The 24,195-nt window shown below is 44.5% G+C and overlaps 1 protein-coding gene across 3 annotated transcripts in view; it reads right to left on the reverse strand.

The window, feature by feature from the left end:
* AK1 (adenylate kinase 1) overlaps nucleotides 1–24,195 on the reverse strand; it is a 143,913-nt gene that overhangs the window by 13,227 nt on the left and 106,491 nt on the right. For 2 of the 3 annotated variants that reach the window (XM_089669005.1, XM_089669007.1), the window contains 3 exons: nucleotides 15,839–15,874; nucleotides 11,093–11,256; nucleotides 3,985–4,101 (listed from right to left, as the gene is read on the reverse strand). In XM_089669005.1, coding sequence (XP_089525131.1) covers nucleotides 3,985–4,101; nucleotides 11,093–11,256; nucleotides 15,839–15,874 — 317 coding nt within the window. Of the gene's footprint in view, nucleotides 1–3,984; nucleotides 4,102–11,092; nucleotides 11,257–15,838; nucleotides 15,875–21,569; nucleotides 21,640–24,195 lie in introns of those variants that run through there. The other variant, XM_089669006.1, reaches the window with a different exon arrangement.

Genomic DNA, 24,195 nt, shown 5'->3' on the forward strand with positions numbered 1-24,195 from the left:
GATTATACTGCAATAGTCTATAGTGATAGACAATGGACAGATTACACTGCAATGATCTATAGTGATAGACAATGGACAGATTATAGATGGGATTATACTGTAATAATCTATAGTGATAGACAATGGACAGATTATCACTATAGATTATTGCAGTATAATCCCATCTATAATATGTCCGTTGTCTATCACTATAGATTATTGCAGTATAATCCCATCTATAATCTGTCCATTATCTATCACTATAGACTATTGCAGTATAATCCCATCTATAATCTGTCCATTATCTATCACTATAGACTATTGCAGTATAATCCCATCTATAATCTGTCCATTATCTATCACTATAGACTATTGCAGTATAATCCCATCTATAATCTGTCCATTGTCTATCACTATAGACTATTGCAGTATAATCCCAGCTATAATCTGCCCATTGTCTATCAATATAGATTATTACAGTATAATCCCATCTATAGACAATGGGCAGATTATAGATGGGAGTATACTGCAATGATCTATAGTGATAGACAATGGACAGATTATAGCTGGGATTATACTGCAATAATCTATAGAGATAGACAATGGACAGATTATAGCTGGGATTATACTGCAATAATCTATAGTGATAGACAATGGACAGATTCAATAAATTAAAGTGATACAAACTGGACAGATGATGGCTGTTATAATAATCTAAAGTTCTAAGCATTGGGCAGGTTATAGTAGTGATTCTAATAATCTGACAGACAGGTTATGGCTGGTATACATATAGTGACGCATGGTAATAGTCACATTCAGATTGATCCAAGCAACGTCTTCAGTTCTACTAAGTGTCAGGAACATATTCCAGCATTTCTAGTCACATATACCCCTTACCACCTTAACCCAACCATCATGAAATGTGACAAGCCAAATAATGATTATCCAAGAACAGGATAGGAGGTGTCACAGTTTGTGGAAGCATCCTGTTAGAATTATATATACCAACCCCTTGGTGTTGGATGTCTGGAACAGGGGACATAACTGAAAGGGTGAAGTAATGTCAAATCACCAGGGATGAGATGTTAAAACAGCATGATTATATTAACATCTCTATGGGGGAGGCAGGGCTTGTAGGGGCCCTTAAGAGTTGTTGCAAGTATCTCTGCAACTCATATGACATTAAGGCCCCTTTCAGATAACCGTTCTGATCAAGTCCACCTGTCAATGTTTCAGGCGAACCTGATTGGTAAATTCATCCTTATGGATAGGTGGTGTGAACACACTTGTATCCGTTTATACCTGCTTACCTCTGGGTCTGATTTGGTCTGCAAAAACATAACGGAAGGGGATCTGTCCTCTTCCATTTAGGTGGAGTAGATTGGAGGGTAGAGGGGTGTAAATGGACAGTGTAGTCCATTTACTCCCGGCTGCCCATGCATCAGGACAAGCTCTGTCCGTGTCCACTCTGCAGAAACCGATGTGTCACCTGCCCATTCTGATCAGCAGGGGATCTGTGAGCTGATCCCCCTACTGATTAGAATAGAATCCATTCCGTGTGAAAGGGGCCCAAAGCTAGCCATGTATGGTTCAGTTTTTTCATTCAGCCATCTGACTGATTGGAAAAATCTGAACATATTCCCCCATCCACACATTCAAGGTGGATGCCATTATCTTCCCGGCTCTGTCACTGTATTCTTAGAGTGGGAGCCCCTGCTGTCAAAATATACTGTCCAGTGCTGCAGCCAGTTGGCTGAATGCGCTGATCGAAGCAAAATTTTCCAACAAGTCAGTTCATGAGAAGTCAATTGATTGATAGATCAACTTCTCATGAACTGGATTAAAATTTAGCCGCTTTAGCAGGAACCAGCCGAATTTTGATCCATGCATGGGCATTGTGTTTATACAACTGTCCTGTTGGATTTTGCCCACTTAATCAGAACTGCAGGCAATGGCCGGCAGCAGTGATCAGTGTATTCTAACGGCTGGGAAGTCTCCCTACTGTTCTGACAGTAAGGAGACTTCCCAGCTCTCAGAATACACTGGTGACTGCTGCTGGCTATTGCCTGTAGTTCTGATTAAGCTATATATATATATATATATATATATATATATATATATATATATATATATATATATATACAGTCATGGCCGAAATTGTTGGCACCCTTGATATTTTTCCTGAAAATCAAGTATTTCACACAAAAAAGGTATTGCATTAACACATGTTTTGCTATACACATGTTTATTCCCTTTGTATGTATTGGAACAAATATAAAACAGAGGCAGAAAAGCAAATATGACATAATGTCACACAAAACCCCAAAAATGGGCTGGACAAAAGTATTGGCACCCTTAACTTAATATTTGGTTGCACACCCTTTGGAAAACATAACTGAAATCAGTCGCTTCCTATAACCATCAATAAGCTTCTGACACCTCTCACCCGGAATTTTGGACCACTCTTCCTTTGCAAACAGCTCCAGGTCTCTCTTATTGGAAGGACACCTTTTCCCAACAGCAATTTTAAGATCTCTCCACAGGTGTTCAATGGGATTTAGATCTGGGCTCATTGCTGGCCACTTCAGAACTCTCCAGCGCTTCTTTGCCATCCATTTCTGAGTGCTTTTTGACGTATGTTTGGGGTCATTGTCCTGCTGGAAGACCCAGGATCTTGGACGCAAACCCAGCTTTCTGACACTGGGCCCTACAGTGCGACCCAAAATCCTTTGGTAATCCTCAGATTTCATGATGCCTTGCACACAGTCAAGGCACCCAGTGCCAGAGGCAGCAAAACAACCCCAAAACATCATTGAACCTCCACCATATTTTACCGTAGGTACTGTGTTTTGTTCTTTGTAGGCCTCATTCCGTTTTCGGTAAACAGTAGAATGATGTGCTTTACCGAAAAGCTCTATCTTGGTCTCATCTGTCCACAAGACGTTTTCCCAGAAGGCTTTTGGCAAGTACATTTTGGCAAACTGTAGTCTTGCTTTTTTATGTCTCTGTGTCAGCAGTGGGGTCCTCCTGGGTCTCCTGCCATAGCGTTTCATTTCATTTAAATGTCGACGGATAGTTCGCGCTGACACTGATGCTCCCTGAGCCTGCAGGACAGCTTGAATGTCTTTGGAACATGTTTGGGGCTGCTTATCCACCATCCGGACTATTCTGCGTTGCAATCTTTCATCAATTTTCCTCATCCGTCCACGACCAGGGAGATTAGCTACAGTGCCATGGGTTGCAAACTTCTTGATAATGTTGCGCACTGTGGACAAAGGCAAATCTAGTTCTCTGGAGATGGACTTGTAACCTTGAGATTGTTGATATTTTGCCACAATTTTGGTTCTCAGGTCCTCAGACAGTTCTCGTCTCCTCTTTCTGTTGTCCATGCTTAGTGTGGCACAGACAGACACACAATGCAAAGGTTAAGTGAACGTCTCTCCTTTTTATCTGCTTTCAGGTGTGATTTCTATATTGCCCACACCTGTTACTTGCCCCAGGTGAGTTTACAGGAGCATCACATGCTTGTAACATTCTTATTTATCCGCAGTTGTGAAAGGGTGCCAATACTTTTGTCCAGCCCATTTTTGGAGGTTTGTGTGACATTATGTCGAATTTGCTTTCTTTCCTCCCTTTTTTTGTTTTGTCCCAATACACACAAAGGGAATAAACATGTGTATAGCAAAACATGTGTTAATGCAATACGTTTCGTGAGAAATACATGATTTCCTGGAGAAATATCAAGGGTGCCAACAATTTCGGCCATGACTGTATATACACACAATAGCTTAGTGGGGAAGATTCCCATCTACACTGAGTGTTTGGATGAGGAAATAAAGTAATTTTTTTTTGTTCAGATGCTGGTTGAACAAAAAAAAAAAAGTAGTAGTAATCCATCTATGGGCTGTCTTGGTGAACTCCGCAGCCAAGTCCATCTACATCTATGAAGCGTTGAGTCTTCTGTGGACATGAAGTCTATAATCCAGGTCTGGTTTAGTTTCTCACCTTCTTTTCAAACTCCTCTCCCTGTTTGACCTCACGAGGATAGCCATCAATAAGAAATCCTTTAGAGGTGTCAGCTTTGGCGACCATGGCGTCTCTCAACATGTCCAGAACGGTGTCCTGGGGAAGGAAGAGGAACTTCAGTACATGTTGATATGTTTACAGTACATGCAGAATGGTGTTCAAAATACAGACTAAGCCTTCATATATCAATCAGAATCCACATAAGCAAAATGCTCTAGATCAGATGCAATAAGTCTAACACCCCTGTCGCATCGAAGCCGATTTTGAAATCGTGCAACTTGCAGTGAAGTCGGGTGACTTGCCGATTTGAGGTGCAATTTGCAAGACAGCTGACACAGATGTCTATGCAAATTGCACAAAAAATAATGCATGTACTACTTTAGAAATCAGTGCGGCTCTGACCAAGTCGGAACTTCACTGATATGACCGCTCTAATAGCGGACAATAGGGTGCAACTTGGCATACAATTTATAAGTCGCATGACATGCAAATCACAAGCCAAGTCGCACCCGATGTGACCGGGGTGTAAATCTTATTTACTGTGAGTCACAGTGAGCGTTCATCAAATTCCATTTTATAGGATAAATAAACATCTAAAACATTAATTCATTTAATATATTTTATGTGTCAAGGGTTATCAAGCAACTTTGCAGATATCAATGTGCCCTGGCCAATTAAATTGCATTGTTTACATTTAGCATGTCTGCACACTGCAATGTAACTGCAAACAAGGAAGGCATATGCTTCAAATCATCCTTCAATTGCAGGTGCCATAAAAGATGATTTGTATGCTGTACTGCACCCTGTAATCACTGGAGATCACAAACTGCTAGAAGTAGACAGCCCCTGCATTGGTTAATTACATCCCATCTAAACCACCCTTTATGCAGGCCATAGACGGGTCGTTTATTGGCCGAATTTTCGTCCGCACGAAAAATCGGCCGATATTCACGCTGTTAGTGGGGCAATGCCGTCGGACAATTTTCGTGGATCTTCTCATTTTTAGACATTGGTGGCAGCATCAGCAACGGACGACTTTTCATTTATCGGCCGATAAACGGGCTGTCTATGGCCAGGCTTACTGCATGTGATTCCCTACAGCCAATTGTGGAAAGCAGAATGCCTGGCAAGAGGAATCCCTGGTGCCTTCCTTGTTTTTACTCCTAGTCTGGAGAATACTGCTGGATTTGCTGTAACTAAACTTGGCTCCTCCTGCTGGAAGCAAATGGCACATATGAAATATCCACATGCAATATTTCATAGTTACCTGATTAATATAATATATGAATAAGCAAACTGTATAGCCTTTCTTTAAACCTCTGACAACGTAGCAGAAAACTGCAAGAAGCCAGGAGCTCTAAATGATACTTTGGGGTTTATTTACTACAGCTGGAGAGTGCAAAATCAGGCTCACTTCTGCATAGAAACCAATCAGCTTTCAGGTTTTATTGGCAAAGCTTAACTGAACAAGCTGAGGTTAGAAGCTGATTGGTTTCTGTGCAGAAGTGAGCCTGATTTTGCACTCTCCACCTTTAGTAAATAAACCCCATAGTGTCTATACAATGCATATAATTATCCACATCAGGGTGACTCCTCTATATGCATAGCTAGTGAACTACTGCATATCCAGGCGTTCTTTGTGACAGATTTCCCGCATGTATGTCATATAGTTTATCACACTGCTCAGAAAAATAAAAGGAACACTTTTTAATCAGAGTATAGCATCAAGTCAATTAAACTCCTGGAATATTGATGTGGTCAGTTAAGTAGCAGAGGGGGTTGTTAATCAGTTTCAGCTGCTTTGGTGTTAATGAAATTAACAACAGGTGTACTAGATGGGCAACAATGAGTTGACCCCCAAAACAGGAATGGTTTTACAGGTGGAGGCCAGTGACATTTTTTTCCCTACTCATCTTTTCTGACTGTTTTTCACTAGTTTTGTATTTGGCTAGGGTCAGTGTCACTACTGGTAGCATGAGGCGATACCTGGACCCTACAGAGGTTGTACAGGCAGTCCAACTCCTCCAGGATGGCACATCAATATGTGCCATTGCCAGAAAGCTTGCTGTGTCTCCTAGCACAGTCTCAAGAGCATGGAGGAGATTCCAGGAGACAGGCAGTTACTCTAGGAGAGCTGGACAGGGCTGTAGAAGGTCCTTAACCCATCAGCAGGACTGTTATCTGCTCCTTTGTGCAAGGAGGAACAGAATGAGCACTGCCAGAGCTCTACAAAATGACCTCCGGCAGGCCACTGGTGTGAATGTCTCTGACCAAACAATCAGAAACAGACTTCATGAAGGTGGCCTGAGGGCCCGACGTCTTCTAGTGGGCCCTGTGCTCACTGGCCAGCACCATAGAGCTCGATTGGCACTTGCAATTGAACGCCAGAATTGGCAGGTCCACCACTGGCGCCCTGTGCTTTTCACAGATGAGAGCATGTTCACCCTGAGCACACGTGACAGACGTGAAAGGGTCTGGAGAAGCCATGAAGAACGTTATGCTGCCTGATACATTACTCAGCATGACGGTTTTGGTGGTGGGTCAGTGATGGTCTGGGGAGGCATATCCATGGAGGGACACACAGCTACAGGCTAGTCAATGACACCCTGACTGCCATTAGGTATCTGGATGAAATCCTTGTCCCCATTGTCATTCCCTACATTGGTGCAGTGGGTCCTGGGTTCCTCCTGGTGCATGACAATGCCCGACCTCATGTGGTGAGAGTATGCAGGCAGTTTCTGGAGGATGAAGGAACTGATACCATTGAAGGGCCCCCACGCTTGCCTGACCTAAATCCAACAGAACACCCCTGGGATATCATGTTCTGGTCCATCCGACGTCGCCAGGTTGTACCTCAGACTGTCCAGGAATACATTGATGCCCTGGTCCAGATCTGGGAGGAAATACCCCAGGACACCATCCATCGTCTCATTAGGAGCGTGCCCCGATGTTGTCAGGCATGCATACAAGCACCTGGGGGCCATACAAACTACTGAGGACCATTTTGAGTTGCTGCAATGAAATTTCAGCAAATGGACTAGCCTGCTGCATCATTTGTTCACTTTGATTTTCGGGGTGTCTTTGAATTCAGTCCTCTGTAGGTTGAACATTTTAATTTCCATCAAACGATGGGGTATCCTTACGTTCCTAACACATTACCCAGTCCATATTAGTATAGATATTCAGCATGAGATTTTTCCCCATTGAGATCTGATGTGTTTTCAAAGTGTTCCTTTCATTTTGTTTGAGCAGTGTAGTTACATAATGATATTGGGTTCAATTCAAAATACTAGGATGTTGTAAGGATAAGGATCGATCTCTTCAGCAATCATTTTAAAATCGTGGCCTGTTAGCTTTGTGATGTATATTTACCTCCAGTGTCAAATTCTGCAACAAAGTATTGCATTTCATACTAAACTAATGTAATGTTATCAGCACCATAATACATCGCCACCTGCTGGTGCATGGCATGTACGAAAACTGCTAATTCAGATAAAACGTGATTAAATATTACAATAAATTCACCCAATGTCACTAGATCACAAGAACACGCTCCATATGTATCATCTTAGCCTACATGATGCTGTCAAACTCCATACGATTGTGGAAACCTGAAGCAGATGAGCTGCACAAAATGTCACTCATATCAAATACAGAATAGGTAGCCAATCTTAGTCCCTCTAGCTGTCGGGGAACTTCAAGTCTCAAGAGGCACTGCAGGACTCTCAGAGCTGGAGGCATGATGGGATTTGTAGTTTCACCATTGCTGGAGGGCCAATGTCTGCCTACCCTTGATATACAATGTACAGTGTTTGTGTGTGTATGTATGTATGTATATATACACACACACAGTGGGGCGAAAAAGTATTTAGTCAGCCACCAATTGTGCAAGATCTCCCACTTAAAAAGATGAGAGAGGCCTGTAATTGGCATCATAGGTAGACCTCAACTATGAGAGACAAAATGAGAAATAAAATCCAGACAATCACATTGGCTGATTTGGAAAGAATTTATTTGCAAATTATGGTGGAAAATAAGTATTTGGTCACCTACAAACAAGCAAGATTTCTGGCTCTCACAGACCTGTACCTTCTTCTTTAAGAGGCTCCTCTGTCCTGCACTCATTACCTGTATCAATGGCACCTGTTTGAACTTGTTATCAGTATAAAAGACACCTGTCCACAACCTCAAACAGTCACACTCCAAACTCCACTATGGTGAAGACCAAAGAGCTGTCGAAGGACACCAGAAACAAAATTGTAGACCTGCACCAGGCTGGGAAGACTGAATCTGCAATAGGCAAGCAGCTTGGTGTGAACAAATCAACTGTGGGAGCAATAATTAGAAAATGGAAGACATACAAGACCACTGAAAATCTCCCTCGATCTGGGGCTCCAGGCAAGATCTCACCCCGTGGGGTCAAAATGATCACAAGAACGGTGAGCAAAAATCCCAGGAGCACACGGGGGGACCTAGTGAATGACCTGCAGAGAGCTGGGACCAACGTAACAAAGGCTACCATCAGTAACACACTACGCCGCCAGGGACTCAGATCCTGCAGTGCCAGACGTGTCCCCCTGCTTAAGACAGTACATGTCCGGGCCCGTCTGATGTTTGCTAGAGAGCATTTGGATGATCCAGAAGAGGATTGGGAGAATGTCATATGGTCAGATGAAACCAAAATAGAACTGTTTGGTAGAAACACAACTCGTCGTGTTTGGAGGAGAGAGAATGCTGCGTTGCATCCAAAGAACACCATACCTACTGTGAAGCATGGGGGTGGCAATATCATGCTTTGGGGCTGTTTCTCCGCAAAGGGAGCAGGACGACTGATCCATGTACAGGACAGAATGAATGGGGCCATGTATCGTGAGATTTTGAGTGCAAACCTCCTTCCATCAGCAAGGGCATTGAAGATTAAACGTGGCTGGGTCTTCCAACATGACAATGATCCCAAACATACCGCCCGGGCAATGAAGGAATGGCTTCGTAAGAAGCATTTCAAGGTCCTGGAGTGGCCTAGCCAGTCTCCAGATCTCAACCCCATAGAAAACCTTTGGAGGGAGTTGAAAGTCCGTGTTGCCCAGCGACAGCCCCAAAACATCACTGCTCTAGAGGAGATCTGCATGGAGGAATGGGCCAACATACCAGCAACATGCCAACCTTGTGAAGACTTACAGGAAACGTTTGACCTCTGTCATTGCCAACAAGATAACAAAGTATTGAGATGAACTTTTGAGATTGACCAAATACTTATTTTCCACCATAATTTGCAAATAAATCCTTTCCAAATCAGCCAATGTGATTGTCTGGATTTTTTTTCTCATTTTGTCTCTCATAGTTGAGGTCTACCTATGATGCCAATTACAGGCCTCTCTCATCTTTTTAAGTGGGAGAACTTGCACAATTGGTGGCTGACTAAATACTTTTTTGCCCGTGTGTGTATGTGTGTGTCCGTGTGTGTGTGTCCGTGTGTGTGTGTGTCCGTGTGTGTGTGTCCGTGTGTGTGTGTCCGTGTGTGTGTGTGTCCGTGTGTCCGTGTCCGTGTGTGTGTCCGTGTCCGTGTGTGTGTCCGTGTCCGTGTGTGTGTCCGTGTGTGTGTGTGTGTGTGTCCGTGTCCGTGTGTGTGTCCGTGTGTGTGTGTGTAGTGTAAGAGGACAGACTAAACTGGCATTGGCACATGTAAACCATGCGTAAGACAGGGGCACCCTGTCTAACAGAGTGTCCCCTAATGGGTTCCCCAAAATAAACAGGTAGCACCTTTTAATGTTCTGCCATCCTTCAGCCTTTTCACCCAGCAGCAGGTTTCAACCACAGGGAATTAGAGAGAGAGCCCTGAGCATCGCTCAGTTTACATATATAAAGGCCTTTAAAATTGAAATATCCTCCTGCGCTCAACTATGAAATTACCTAATACATAGCCAGCTGCTATCACCTATTCCCTATACCTCAGGATGTGTAAATTATAACAAAAAATGGTGAAGCGCTATGCAAATGCAACAAATCAGTGTATATACACACAAATATAGGTGAATAAATATACATTAATAAGCAATAATTAAAACGTGAGACTCCAATGTTTTAAATAATATAGAGTTTAGTTTAAGCACATGTCACTCTATATTATTTAAAAGATTGGAGTCTCACGTTTTAATTATTGCTTATTAATGTATATTTATTCACCTATATTTGTGTGTATATACACTGATTTGTTGCATTTGCATAGCGCTTCACCATTTTTTGTTATAATATATAAAGGCCTGTCCACAGCTGAGACTAATAATGTGTGGACCCCAGGTAAGATGGGACCCAGGCAGACTTTATCCCACCCAACGATCTAAAAAGTCTTCAGGGCTACAGGACCCAGAAGAGGACCTAGTAAAGTTCCTAGATGAGAACAAGTTTTTCTCCATATTAGACACAAACCCTGGTGCCTCTCACGATGTGTAGGTGATCAACCTAGGTATATATATCAAATGAAGTCAGAGTTAAATCTAGATCTACATATACTGCTCTGATAGAGAAAATATTGAGGAGACTTCTGTGGGCTCATTATGCTAACCTTAAATACTGAAGCACTGATGCCAATGAGTCACTTCGGTTGTTACAAGATGACAGTAATAAATATTTCACAAGCAAAACAATCATGGCATAAAGATCTCCAGCTGAGGAAAGAGAATCTTTCCAAAACTTGTTCCTAGCAACTGGGTCATATCAATGTGATGTGACGTAGTAAATAATGCCAATCAGAAGGTGAGGAGGCTTATTGATGGAAAAGACAGTATCCAGACTACGGCATCCTGTTTTTATCACCCCGCATAGACAGCATGTCAATGGCCGGAAAGTGCATACCGCAGAAGGACAGCTATTTCAACTTTTACCTTTTGTAAGTGTACTACTGATTTTATATAACTTATGAAACGGAAGCTCTGCACCAGCCATTTTCAACCAGGGTTGTTCCAGAGGTTGTAGGTGTTTCTTAGACTGTGGCTGATTGACCTCCCAGATGGTACCTGCATAGTTGTAACTCTAAAGGAGATTGCCCAGACCATGTAATGTGTGTGTCCAGCATTATTGGTGATCTTACCAAAGGCACTAGTTCTCCTCTCTCCATAATGGCAGAGAGATTCTTCCCTCGCTCAGATCCAGAGGACACCTCTGCCCTCAGCAGGTCTCCAGAAGACAGGTGGGTGTATCCATATTTCTGTACAATCCTCTCACACTGGGTGCCTTTACCGGAGCCTGGTCCTCCTGAAAGAGCCAAACATGGAAATGTTCAAGGCGAGAATATAGAAAAGTAGATATAGCTGCTGTCCTCCGTGTCTCTGGCAGCCACACATAGAGGGCACATAGAATTTTCAGGAGAATTCCAGATTTTCCTTTTTGCAAATTCATAAACAATATGGCAGCCAGCATGCAAACTGTAAATTACTTTGCACCCACCACAAGTGTTTTAACCAGACAAGAAACAAGTTATAGCCATTCTTTTTATGTTTTACAAACAGTCCGGCTTTTGGTCAGGTAGAGGAACTGCTGATGCTGGAGAATGGACCATTACATATTTGGCTGATTATGCTCTGGGGCCCAGTTTGAACGCATGGGAATATATAGACCAAAGGAGACCAGTTGCTCTCTTTTTGTTCTTTAACTGGACTAATATTTATGAAAAGCGGTTTGGCAGTTATTCTGGAGTCCCTTGTGCTAGGATTTGGTGGTTTTTGGTTTTATGACACTCCTTTCTGTCCCTATGGAAATGATGGTCCACACTGACAACACTTCTTAAGGGATATATGCACATTTTGCTTTCAAAGATTCTGTTCAACTACATGGGTAATATATCTTTTTCACATGTGCCCCTGAAGAAGACACATGAATGTTTGAAACGCGCTGAGCCTGCATGTGGAATGTGCGTTTACTGTGCTTAGCAGAGGCGTAACTAGAACCTTCGGGGCCCTGGGGCAAGAAACCATGAAGCCACCCTCCAACTCTGGTCCTAGGGCCCTTCTCTTTGAGCTCGGGACCCTTCCCAATGTTCCTGGGACCCTTTACTCCTGTTGCGGGGCCCTTTATTCCCATTGCGGGGCCCTTTATTATGGTCCCACAGCAGGATCCTTTCACATGTTCTGCAGTGGGTCTCCTTCTCAATGTGGTAGAATGCCAGGGCCCGGGTCACAAGTTCAACTTCTGCAACCCTAGTAGTTCTGCCACTGGGTGCTAGCAATATTTTTAGGTGTGCTATAGTACCCACCTGGCTCCACCTCTGGTGATGAGGCTGCAGGGCTCCCTGCAGCATGGATGGGGGGGCTAGCAGTGAGCAGTACATAATGAGCAGAAACATTGATTAGTAGAATAGTATAACGTCTGGGATGGGGCAGCAGTGAGCAGTATATGGTGGAGGGGGGAGAGAAGTGAGCAGTATACATTGAAGGAGGGGCGAGGAAGAAGTCAGCAGTATGGGTGTTGGGAGAGGGGCAACAATGAGCAGTATATAGTGGGTATGGGGAGAGGGGCAGAAGTCAGCAGTATACAGTGGAGAGATAGTAGTGAGCAGCATGTAATGTAGTAACCAGTCCAGAGTAGAAGCATTACAGAGAGAGGGAATAGCTGCAGGAGTCACTCACCATACGGCTGGAGGTGAAGACTCGCAGGGTCGCCATCTATGTTCCTCCTCCCATCCTCTACCACTTTCTGCAACAGTGGCCACCTGTACATGTAAGGAAAGTTGGCCACACTCCTGCCCCGTCCACCATCTAGGCTAGCCCCTGGGGAGGCAGCCGGCTGGGAGAGAGAGACAATACGGGTTTCCTGCCACAGGAGGCTAAAAGTCAGGCACAGAAAGCTGCAGTGCACTGCACCCAGGAGAAAAAGCCAGAGGCAGCCTGTACCTCTCTATGGGCAGGCCTGATCGCAGATATAGAGGTGCTAGCAGTATTTTTTTGAGGTACTACAGCACTCCCCTGGTGCCACCCCTGGTTACAGGAAGGCCACACGGCCCCCTACAGCATAGGCGGGGTCGCAATTGCGACCCCTGTGACCCCTGAACATCCGTCAGTAGTGCTTGGGTATTTTTATTCTTTGTATAATAAAATATTGACTTGTAAATATATGTATTTGTATGGTACCAGTAGTATCTAATATGTCCTTTAAAATCCTTTTACTACAAAAAAAATCTGGTTCCAACTAATATTAGTAACTGATTGGACGAGGTGGAGATCACGACCTCATCTGCCCCTCCTTTCCACCTAATCTAATCAGAGAATGCCCTGTATTCATTAAAAAAAAATGCATTCTCTGAATGGTAGTGGTACAGAGCGAGCACTCCTGTGATCATAAGGAACAAGGGAAGAGGCCACAGCTCAGAACACTACAGTGATTTTCAGCATTCCAAATGACCTTCTGGATATCAGATACAGATACGTACATCAAACCAAACTGGACCAATGTGATTATAGAAAAAAGATAATTCCAGGAGTTCCTTTTTTAAAGGTTATTATATCTCCTTCTGTTAATTGCTGTTGTCAGGGGAGGACTGGATACAACCACCTACCCTAATTATGGTATTGACAGATTTCTGTGAGCTAAAGACAGCGTACCCTGCAATGTGTGACCATGACTGGTGGGCATAGTGAAATGTTGATGTTCCTAAAGGACAAGGTTTATGGTGACATCTTTTTAGATCTTGCTTTGCAGCTCTTGGCATTTGGTCACATGACATTGTAGAACTGCAGAGGAAGTTGGTGGTGGAAGACTTCCCTCTGTAAAATGCTATATATGTACTGTAGATCTGAATAGGGAGCAGCTAGTTCTAAAATGTCTAACAGCTGTCATTGACTGTGAGTCTTGTTCAGATCAATGTCTGAACAGGGAGGTAGCTCCACTTAGGGCCAAAAAACAAATAAAATTGATATTGTTCAAATGCCCCACTCTAGTATCCCAGCTGACTGGCCGCAATGTTTGCAGGTGCTTGTTGGCTTAAATACTGGTTCATCAGACACATTGAGGACTACAACAAAATGGCACCCATCCGCATGTTGCCTTGGCATACAGTGGGCTTCTTTTAGTTAAAAATGGCTTCAGCTTGGTTTTCTACCCATGAGAGAATCCCCTCTAACATGTTTTTCTCAGTAGGGGTCTTTACAATTAAGCCCCTTCTGGACGAAACATGTTGGAGGGGGGTTCTCCCATGGGTGTAAGACCAATCTGAAGCCATTTTTTACTAAAAGGAGCCCACTGTATACTGAGGCAGCGTGCAGACGTGTGCCATTTTGTTGTAGCTCACCTTATAGCCATATATTAGAAGTACTTGCCTCGGGGCAAATGCCCACCAGTACTCCCCTGCTTGTGGAATTTTCTTTACTTAACATCTATTTAATCTCTTGAGCATACATCTTTAAATAAATAAATGTGAATTTACATATCTCAAGGGATTCAACTGTGATCAAATAAGGCTTTCTGCAGTGTTCCATTTTTAGCTCTGAGTTTGGTTGACACTGGCCTCTACTGTGAAGATTCACCCTCTCTTCTTGTGTTGATGCCCATTATCTCTAGTACACAGGGACATCTGTTTCAGTGACAACTGTCTAAAAGGAGATATCCCTTGCTTCCTGATGTGTCTCCGAGACAGGAAGTGAAGGTAAATCTCCCTGACAGGACACAAACCGCAAATAAAAGCTGAGAGGAGACTTAATCTCTTCTGTATTTTATCCAAAATGAAACTATTTCTCTTTACATACACTTGTTTCTGTTAAAATTCAGTATTATTTGTTTATTTCAGGTACTTATATAGCGCCATCAATTTACGCAGCTCTTTACATATATATTGTACAATCACATCAGTCTCTAACCCTCAAGGGGTGTATAATCTAAGGTCCCTATCTCACATTCATACATACACATACTAGGGCCAATTAACCTACCAGCATGTCTTTGGAGTGTGGGAGGAAACCGGAGTACCCCGAGGAAACCCACGCAGGCACAGGGAGAACATGCAAACTCCAGGTAGGTGGTGCTGTGGTTGGGATATGAACCGGCGACCCTAGTACTGCCAGGCAGAAGTGCTAACCACTTAGCCACTGTGCCGCCCCAGTACAGCGTTGATTAACTGCTTCCCCGCAGAAATACTACAACATGATGGCAGGGCTGCACAAAATCACGTATATATATATATATATGTAATTTGCATTTCCGGGTAGGGGGCATGCGTGCACGCTCTTGCTGCCCTACCCATGCCGCCATTGGTGGCTACAGATGTCGATCACCAGGTCCCGGCTGGAGATCCCCCACCGGCACCCTGCGATCGCCGTGAAACAATGACAGGGGACAGACCTGTGTGTAAACGCTATAACGTTCACGTAAACCAGTTGGTTTACATGTATTGGAATTTCTTTTTAGCAAAGACATGCAGCAGAATTTTGGCTTACATTTGAGTAAATTTGATTTTACATTTTTTTTTTTACTGGACATGTTTTATAGCAAAAAGTATTTTTTTTTCCAAAATTGTTGGTATTTTTTTTGTTTATAGCACAAAAAAATAAAAACCGCAGAGGTGATCAAATACCACCAAAAGATAGCTCTATTTGTGGGGAAAAAAAGGACATAAAAATTTAATTTATATACAGCATTGCATGACCGTGCAATTGTCAGTTAAAGTAACGCAGTGCCATATCACAAAAAATGGCCTGGTCAAGAAGGGGGGTAAATCCTCTGGAGGGCAAGTGTGTGGATTTCCAGTTTGCAGATTATTCCATCCCCTGGCTGCATTAGGGTGGCATTAATCACATTTACGTTTGGATAAAAATTGTTCTATTTTCTGTTGGTTAATATTCATACTCACCAACCACAAAGATGATCTTGCTGTTCTTAAGTTTATCTAGTGGGAGGAAAAAGAAAGCCATTAATGGATCAAAGTCTTACATAATTCAGATCTTCAGCCCACTGAATTATCATTTCCCTCAGGACTGAATAAGAAGTGAAATAGAATGTCATGAAGAGAGAATATCACATATTAAGCCCTGGTTCACACTGATGCGGTGTGGAATTCGCAGCGTTTTCAGTGCAAATTCTGCAGCGTATCACAATCGCACCCCGTTCATATGAGCCGATGCGGGTGTGTATGTTAATTTAATTACACCACGACATGCAAAAATGCGGTGCGATGTGCAGAATCGGATCGCATGGGTGTGAATACTTATACGATCGCTTATGCGATCCTATGCGGACCAAAAAAGTGTCCTGCACGTTTTTGGTGTGGGTGTGGTGCGAATAGAGCCATACAAAATGTATGGTTCTGATCGTACCGATGGAAATCGCATGTGATTGGTACAGGAATGCAGTGCGGTTCCTGTGCGAATCACATGGGATTTACCGCACCGATGTAGTGTGAACCCAGGCTTAGTGTTTTTAGTAAGAAAAATACTTTCCTTTAATTTATAAAAACCTCAATGCCACAACAACCAATCTCCTGCACAGGATATTGGAGAGGAAAAAGCACAGGGATTCCCATAGCAAATTACAATCATTTTTCTATTGCAGATATGAAAACTAACATCTGATTGGATGATATGGATCAATCTACTATGTTTCAATAAAGGAAACTTGTTGTAAAGTAGTGTGTAGCCTGCTACTGCTGACCTCTTTTGAAAATACTAGCTGCCTGGCGATCATGCCCATCCTATAGCTGACCTGGAAGAAGTATGTAGATCAGGAGTTCAGAGTCCTGATCCAGAGACGGCCAGGCACCAAGCATATGCAGAAAGTGCTCAGCAATGGCAGACGCTGCCAGGGGCGGACTGACAACTCATGGGAGCCCCGGGCAATAGGGCATCATGGGGCCCCTGTGTCCTTGCCCAAACTCAAAAAAGCCTATGAAAAAGGTACCAGGGGTATCTCATGGGGCCCCCTACTGACGTGCCCGAGTTTCCAAATGGTCAGTCCGCCCCTGGACGCTGCTTTTCTCTTACGCTGGGCATACACAGCTTGAATTTGCAACTAATTCCTGATGAACTGGTTGCAACTTGAGCCATGGGGGGCCCTGCCAACTCCACCCAGCTTGACAAATTTTGATGAAAAAAAAATCAAGTGAGCTGGATAGAAAATTGACAATTGACCAGTGAGTGCATCCTATCAGATGTATTTACTGCTCAGGTACTCAGACAACCATGGGAACTGAGAATACAAAAGCCAGCAGGGAAGATTCCTCACTTCATGCTGTTTTGCATGGATGGAGGAAATCGATGTTTGGCTACTTTTAGTACAAACCTCCATTAAATCCAGTTTGTGTCATTTACAGTAAAATATTAACAGGTCCTACATTATTGCCGTTATGGAATGTTGTGTCCTCATGTTCTGAATCACTGAGCTGGGTTATGTTTACAGGTTGAATGTAGGCCAGTTAAGCTTTTTGTATTGAGTGGCCCTATGTGTTCATCGATAAATGTCCCGAACACAGAAGACCTGCATTCCAGGCAGTCATCCCTGAGCACATTGGGCCCTAAATGCAGGTACCACTTGCGTGTACAGGCCCGTTTAGCCACAGCCTGCCATAAGCAGCCCCAACAGCAGCACATACTTACCTTTGCTCCCTGGCAGAGGAAAGAGTAGTACTCAGTACTTTTGGGTATAGAGATTCTAATTCCCCCATGTCATAGTGCTGGTAATTGATGGCTTGCAGCTCAGGCACCCAGGGCTGTCACATGGAGGTGGGGAGAGACTCCTTGGCCATTCAAAAGTTTCAAGTCGCAACTCGGTGCTTACATAGGGATCCCTGTCTTTGCTCCTGGCACCTGAACATATCAATGAAGAGAAGGAATGTGTGTGTGTATATGTGTGTGTATATATCCAGTCTATCACATTTACATGATGTGTAGGTGCCAATACTTCTTTAATTCAGAAAAAAACTTCCTTTGTCTGCTGAGAGCTGTGTGGCCTGCCCTGTGGTGTTGTCAGATAGTTATACTCAGGTTAGCCTATGGGAGGCCATATATGCTTCAATTTTATTATCCAATCAAAAGAATCGGATTGGCAAATGATTGAATAGCCATAACTTCCCTTCCCTTTAGACTCCTTTTCTATCAGGTTCAATCGAACCGAGACAATTGGCCAGGGCAGGAAAATGATCAATCCTTTTACTTCAATTGGCAGCACTGAGATGCTCTGCTCATGAATTTCATTGTATTTTGGTCAATCAAATTTCATGGTGAAAACCGAGACATGAACAATGAACCCTCTAGTGTGCTACTAGTATTAGTGTAGGTAGGTTTATTGTGTATGAGTCATGGTAGCTGTGTGAGTCTGTAATTCGGATTACTTCAGGTTAGGCTGGATGACTTAACAGGTTGGGACTCTATCGCCTCCACCTGGTTCTGGAAGGCAATGGAACCTTCCAGAAGCCAGTGGGTGGAAGGGGTGGAGACTTAATCTGCATGTTTATGGGAGTCTAACCAATTCCAGGTTTGGAGGCCCTGGTAGAGTGGTGGGGCCAACCCATAAATATGGAAGAGTCAGGCTGGTAAGGGAGTCGAGTGGAAGATAGAGTGCTGAGGAGATTGTGGGTGGCCTTCTAGGGGTCTCCTAGGTCTAGGGAGGGATGGGCATGGGCTGGTCCAGGAGCATCCATTCAGCATCACGGTATGAACAGGATCCATCACTTGGAGCAAGGAAGACAGAGTGAGTACATCAGCACACCCTGGGATTCACAAGAGGAGAGACTGCCACGTGTAACAAGCTTTCAAAGGACAGCGCTGTGCTGAATCCTTTATCCTTGTCCTGGGAGATCTTCAAAGCAGCCAGGAGGGCTGGTAGTGCCTGTAGGCTGTGGAGCTGAGAGCAGTTCTAAAGGGCAGAGGAAGCATCTCTGCATGTAGTTCGCAACAATTTAAGCAAACTTTCAGGGGGGCTGAGAGTCCCTAGCCTGGAAGGGGCTGTAACTACAGATCCGTAAAGACTGACCGCATTCAAGGAGAAGAACGGTTCAGGATCTGTTTCTGTAAATTGGAAGGAGGTTGACCCTGTGCATTGATTCAGTCAAGTCTGACATTCTATAATCCCTATTACTCTATCGACGTTATTTCCCCTAATAAAACAACAAAAAAAAAGTAAGTTCATGGACTGTTCACTGTGGATGCAAGTGTGGAAAATGCGTGTTGCCTGGCTGTTCAATGTTTAGGGGGACCCAGAAACGCAGTGGACCTCAAGAGGTATAGCTACACGTATGTTCCAACTATGGAATGAAAGCCACGCTCCTGTGTGTGTGGCATATCAATTTGATTGGGTTGTTGACTATAGATAAATTATTCTTATCGCTCAGAATAGAAATCGATTGTTCATGGAAATGTGCATGGCCACCATAAACATGCCCATAGACCTCTGATGTCCATGTGCAATCTGACCACCGTCCATCAGAAACTGAAATGTTAGCCTGTGTTCACACCTGAGCAAAGGGCTTCCCTGCTGATTTTGAAGCCTTTTTTTTTTTTCAAGTGTCTTCCTGGGCTGGACAAGGGGAGGAGAACAGTTCTACAGGAGGACATAAAAACACTTGTATTTTAGTTTAAAGGCGTCCCAAATGAAGTCTGTGGGATCAAAAATGCCTGAAAATGCTCAAAAAAAGTTCATGTACCTTTTTTTGAGAGTAGGCCATAGAGCACAGGGCGACGAAGCAGACAACTGTGAACGGGGACAGCTACAGTTGCAAGAAAAAGTATGTGAACCCCTTCACGAAGAATACGCCTTCTGAAGTGGCCCAGTCAGAGTCCTGACCTCAACCCGATTGAAATGCTGTGGCATGACCTTAAGAGAGCGATTCACACCAGACATCCCAAGAATATTGCTACACTGAAACAGTTTTGTGAAGAGGAGTGGTCCAAAATTACTCCAGATCGTTGTGCAGGTCTGATCTGCAACTACAGGAAACGTTTGGTTGAGGTTATTGCTGCCAAAGGAGGGTCAACCAGTTATTAAGTCCAAAGGTTCACATATTTTTCCTCCCTGCACTGTGAATGTTTACATGTTATGTGCAATTGAACCATGGCAACATCTAATGTTTGTGTAGTATTACGTTCAGCAGACTGTGTTCTTCTATTGTTGTGACTTAGATGACGTTCAGAGCACATTTTATGCCCAATTCATGCAAAACTCCATGTAATCCCAAGGGGTTCACATACTTTTTCTTGCAACTGTATAAAGAACAGTATTCTGCATTGTCTGGCATAGGGAAGCGAGCAGAAAGGTGATCAAGAGTGAATGGAAGCTTAGTGTTCACATAGGTGAGGTGGAAGGGGAACAAGCAGGTGATGCCTATACCCACCAGTGGTAATGCTTACCAATCTCTGAAAAGCAATTCATGGTGGATCTCTTTTCAGAGGGTGGTATAGTAGAAGCTGACAGGCATTCTGGAGATGCAACTACCACTGCCTTTTCTTTTTGTTTCCTTCTTTTTTAATTGCTGAATGAAAATTTTACATTGGAGGATCAGCTTGCAATTGTTTGGCTCACAGTTGTGGCGTGGCCCCATTAGACTCAATGGCGTGAGTTTGACAGGCATCGTTGCCCTGTCGGACTCTGCAGCCTCAGGTAAAGATGCAGTGGCTGCAAAGCAATGTGGCCGTGGCATGTGTGTAGACCTGTCTGGCTATATTGTTAGGATTCGGGTGGGTGTCTGGGGAGCGGTAAATCTACGGCTCAGCTGCCTGTTTTTACTGCTGCCTGTGTAAAAGAGCATTAAGGCTGCTATTTTTCCCAGAAAAGGTGGTTGTCTATATGTCTTGGGCCCCTTTCACATGGGATGGACTCCAGTTTGATCAGTGGTCTGCTGATCAGAGCAGAGTGGGGAGATGCGGTGCAGACACAGACAGACAGAGCATGCGCTGCTCTATGGGCGATCAGGTGTAAATGTACTCTACTGTCCAATCCAATTCGAAGGGGACATTCTCCTCTGTTTTTTTAGCGGACTAGATTGGAGGTAGGTTGGCGTAAATGGATTCAAATCCGCTGGTCCATAGAGGTGATCGGAGAGTCCGATCCTGGGGCGGACTGACAACTCATGGGGCCCCTGGGCAATAGGGGATCATGGGGCCCCTGTGTCCTCGCCCACACCCAAAAAAGCCTATGAAAAAGCCAATGAAAGGTACCAGGGGCATCTCATGGGGCCCCCTACTGACCCCGGGCCCTCAGGCAGTGCCCGAGTGCTCGAATGGTCAGTCCGATCATGTCTGCCTGGAAAACTGACAGGTGGACCTGATCAGATCCTAAAAAGGGGCCGAATCCAAAAGAAAGGATCATCCCTTCCTCCCATCTGCACATAAACATGAGAATGATGCCAGATCCCAATAAGAAACGGTAGTGGGTGACATCGTCTCATGTCTGTGGGTGGTTGGGACATCATCAGACATACAGAAGTCAAATCTGAAGATGTGAGTGGGACAAGGGGAAGGAGGGGGAAGGAGGAAAATAAACCTGAAAAAGGAGAAATCGCAGATTGCGTCTATTACAGATGGAGATGGTTCTGATCTATGCTTGGGAGGGGGGGGATCTCTTTTCTCCCTTCTCCCCATCATCCGGTAGTTTACCCGTCTCCGGTCCCTCTGGAGCAGTCTTGGATCCTCTTGCACAGCACGCTCCCATCTTGTCGGCGATCAGCCTGTCTACTGTGTGGGTGCAGATTGTCCAGACTCTAGTGTCCCCCTCTCCTCATGTCACATTCCAGGGGATAGAAGACGACAGGAAAAGTTTGATAGTTTTCTGCTGTTCTGGTAACCATTTTCCTCCTCCCCTGGAGGCCGGCCCTTGTGGTCAATGGCAGCCGGCCCATCGTCATGGAGATGTGTGCTAACACTCAGTCCAACCTGATGTGCAGTTACCGGGTCAGATGTAAACAGTGACAATAGACAGCTCAGTCTGTCACCGCTGATGTCCCCATCACACCAAACCATACGGTCATCGACTTCTCCAGCCAGGCAAACCGCAATGTGCACAGATCTATACTCGTCACCAGGGGCGGACTGACAACTCATGGGGCCCCTGTGTCCTCGCCCACACTCAAATCACACCTAAAAAAGCATATGAAAGGTACCAGGGACATCTCATGGGGCCCCCTACTGACCTCGGGCAGTGCCCGAGTTCCCCAATGGTCAGTCCGCCCCTGCTCGTCACCACCAGTCTGTGCGCCAACACGATCCACACGTGTGCTGCGTTCCCGTGCCATTCCTGCACATTCCTAGTCCTATGAATGACCTGCAAATCGCACCAGAATGCAGGAAAACTACAGAATGCACTACTTTTAAAAACCAAGTTGAACAGTCCTGCGGTCACATGCAATGTGGTGCCCACAAACGCATTGCGTTTGGGATTTTCATTTGGGGTGCTGTTAACATTACTTTGGCACCTGCAGCAGATCACAAGGGCAGTGCGTTCAAACGCGATGCGGGAATCATGCCTGGAGTGCGCCTTTCTTACACCACGTTCTGGTGTGAGCCGCCCCTTACTCTACATTCGCACTTTAGCGCAGGTGATTTCAAAGCAGAACAAAGGTTGAAAAATTAAAAAATTGCAAACAGATAGGGCCTTTGTTGCAGCAGAGACATGCTTCTTTACTCCAGGTTCACACCTAAGCGGTTTCCGCAGCGTTTTTCAGAAACGCACTACAGTCCGTTCACATGATTTCCTATAGGACACGTTCACATCTCTGCGTTTTCACCCACTGCGTTTTTTTAGAAAGGGTCAGGGTCTTATTTGAATGCAAAAAGTTGCATTTTTGTTTCTATAGACTTCAATGGAAAAACTGCAGAAAAGCATGCAGTGCGATTTTGATGCGTTTTGTGTTTTAAATATGACTAGCAACAAAAATCACAGCAAAAACGCACAACGCAATGCAGAAATGGGTGAAATGCAAACTGCATAGGTGTGAACCTAGCCTTAATAAAATCCACCTATCCGCCTGCTCACAGCGATGTAGAATGTACGCTGAGCTGCTCACAGCGATGTAGAATGTACGCTGAGCTGCGCACGCACAGCTCCGTTTATGTTCCAGCACATTGCTTGGATGCCATGATGACTGCACTCCTGATGTCATCCCTCACCAGCCAATTGAGACGGCATGAAAAGTGATCCAGGCAGCTGGCAGTATGTAGACAGTATGTTGCCTCCTTGCTGCCTGGTTTAACCCTTAGAAGACTTCAGCAAATGCTGCAACTGCATGTGGGGTGGTTGTGGCACAACCCTACTTATTTGAAGTACCCTCAAATGCAACCTGGGGTACAATTTTTGTGCACAACCCTCCTCAGCCGCCTTATTAGGTTAAGGTGGGTGTTAAAATTGTAGCTCAAATGCCTATTTTTACCACCCCCTTGGTTGCAAGTGTAAATAAAAGGTCTTGTTTACACTAGCGACAAGTACTGCTGCTCCTCTGAAAAGCAATCCATGCTTGGATTGCTTTTCAGAGCTGTTTGAAAAGTGGTGAGGAGGGGCTGTGTCACCTCACTGCTTGTTTTACCCCCTAAATGCCCCATCACTGCTGTTTGTGGGGCAGTTGTAGTGTGACCCCATCCATTTGAACACAAGGACTATAATTTCTGCCATGCCCGCAGCATGTGTATACCCCCAGCTGCTGAAGGGGAGAGCAGTTAAGAGCTGTAAAAATGTGGCTCAACCGCATGGTTTTACTGCCCCCCGTCAGCGTAAATGAGCCCTTGGGTAGCTGTCATTAGGACAGGTGTCCCCATTGGAAGATTCCCCCTCACCTCTTGTTCTGGTGACAACTGTAGAATTTTGGATTCCCCCTCACCTTCTTTCTCAGTGACAGTGGTCACCAGTACATATAGAGGTGAATCTCCACAATGGGGACACAGTCAGCAATAAATACTTGTCACAGGGTCTCACCCCCTCCCCCACTCCACTCCAAAAAAGTTTTTTTTTCCCCTAGAGACAGACTATAATGTGAGGATCTGGTTGCTGTGGGCAGCACAGTCAGTTCTTGTTTCACATCGTTCCCTCCATCCACACATGTGCAGGAGACGTATACTTAGACATCTAGAAATAGTGATTGGTTGCTGCTTGGGAGAAGACATTGCTATTAACATTCCCCTGTAGTTCAGAGCAGCCATGAGACGGAAATAGCTGGGCTCTGGGTGGGACGTGTGAACGGCGGACTCCTCTGCAGCAGAATTCCAGCTTCTCTACTATACACTGCAATCCTTC

Source organism: Staurois parvus, unplaced genomic scaffold (genome assembly GCF_062004578.1).
Source record: "Staurois parvus isolate SC_StPar_1 unplaced genomic scaffold, SC_StPar_1.0 ptg000068l, whole genome shotgun sequence".
Lineage (NCBI taxonomy): Eukaryota > Metazoa > Chordata > Amphibia > Anura > Ranidae > Staurois > Staurois parvus.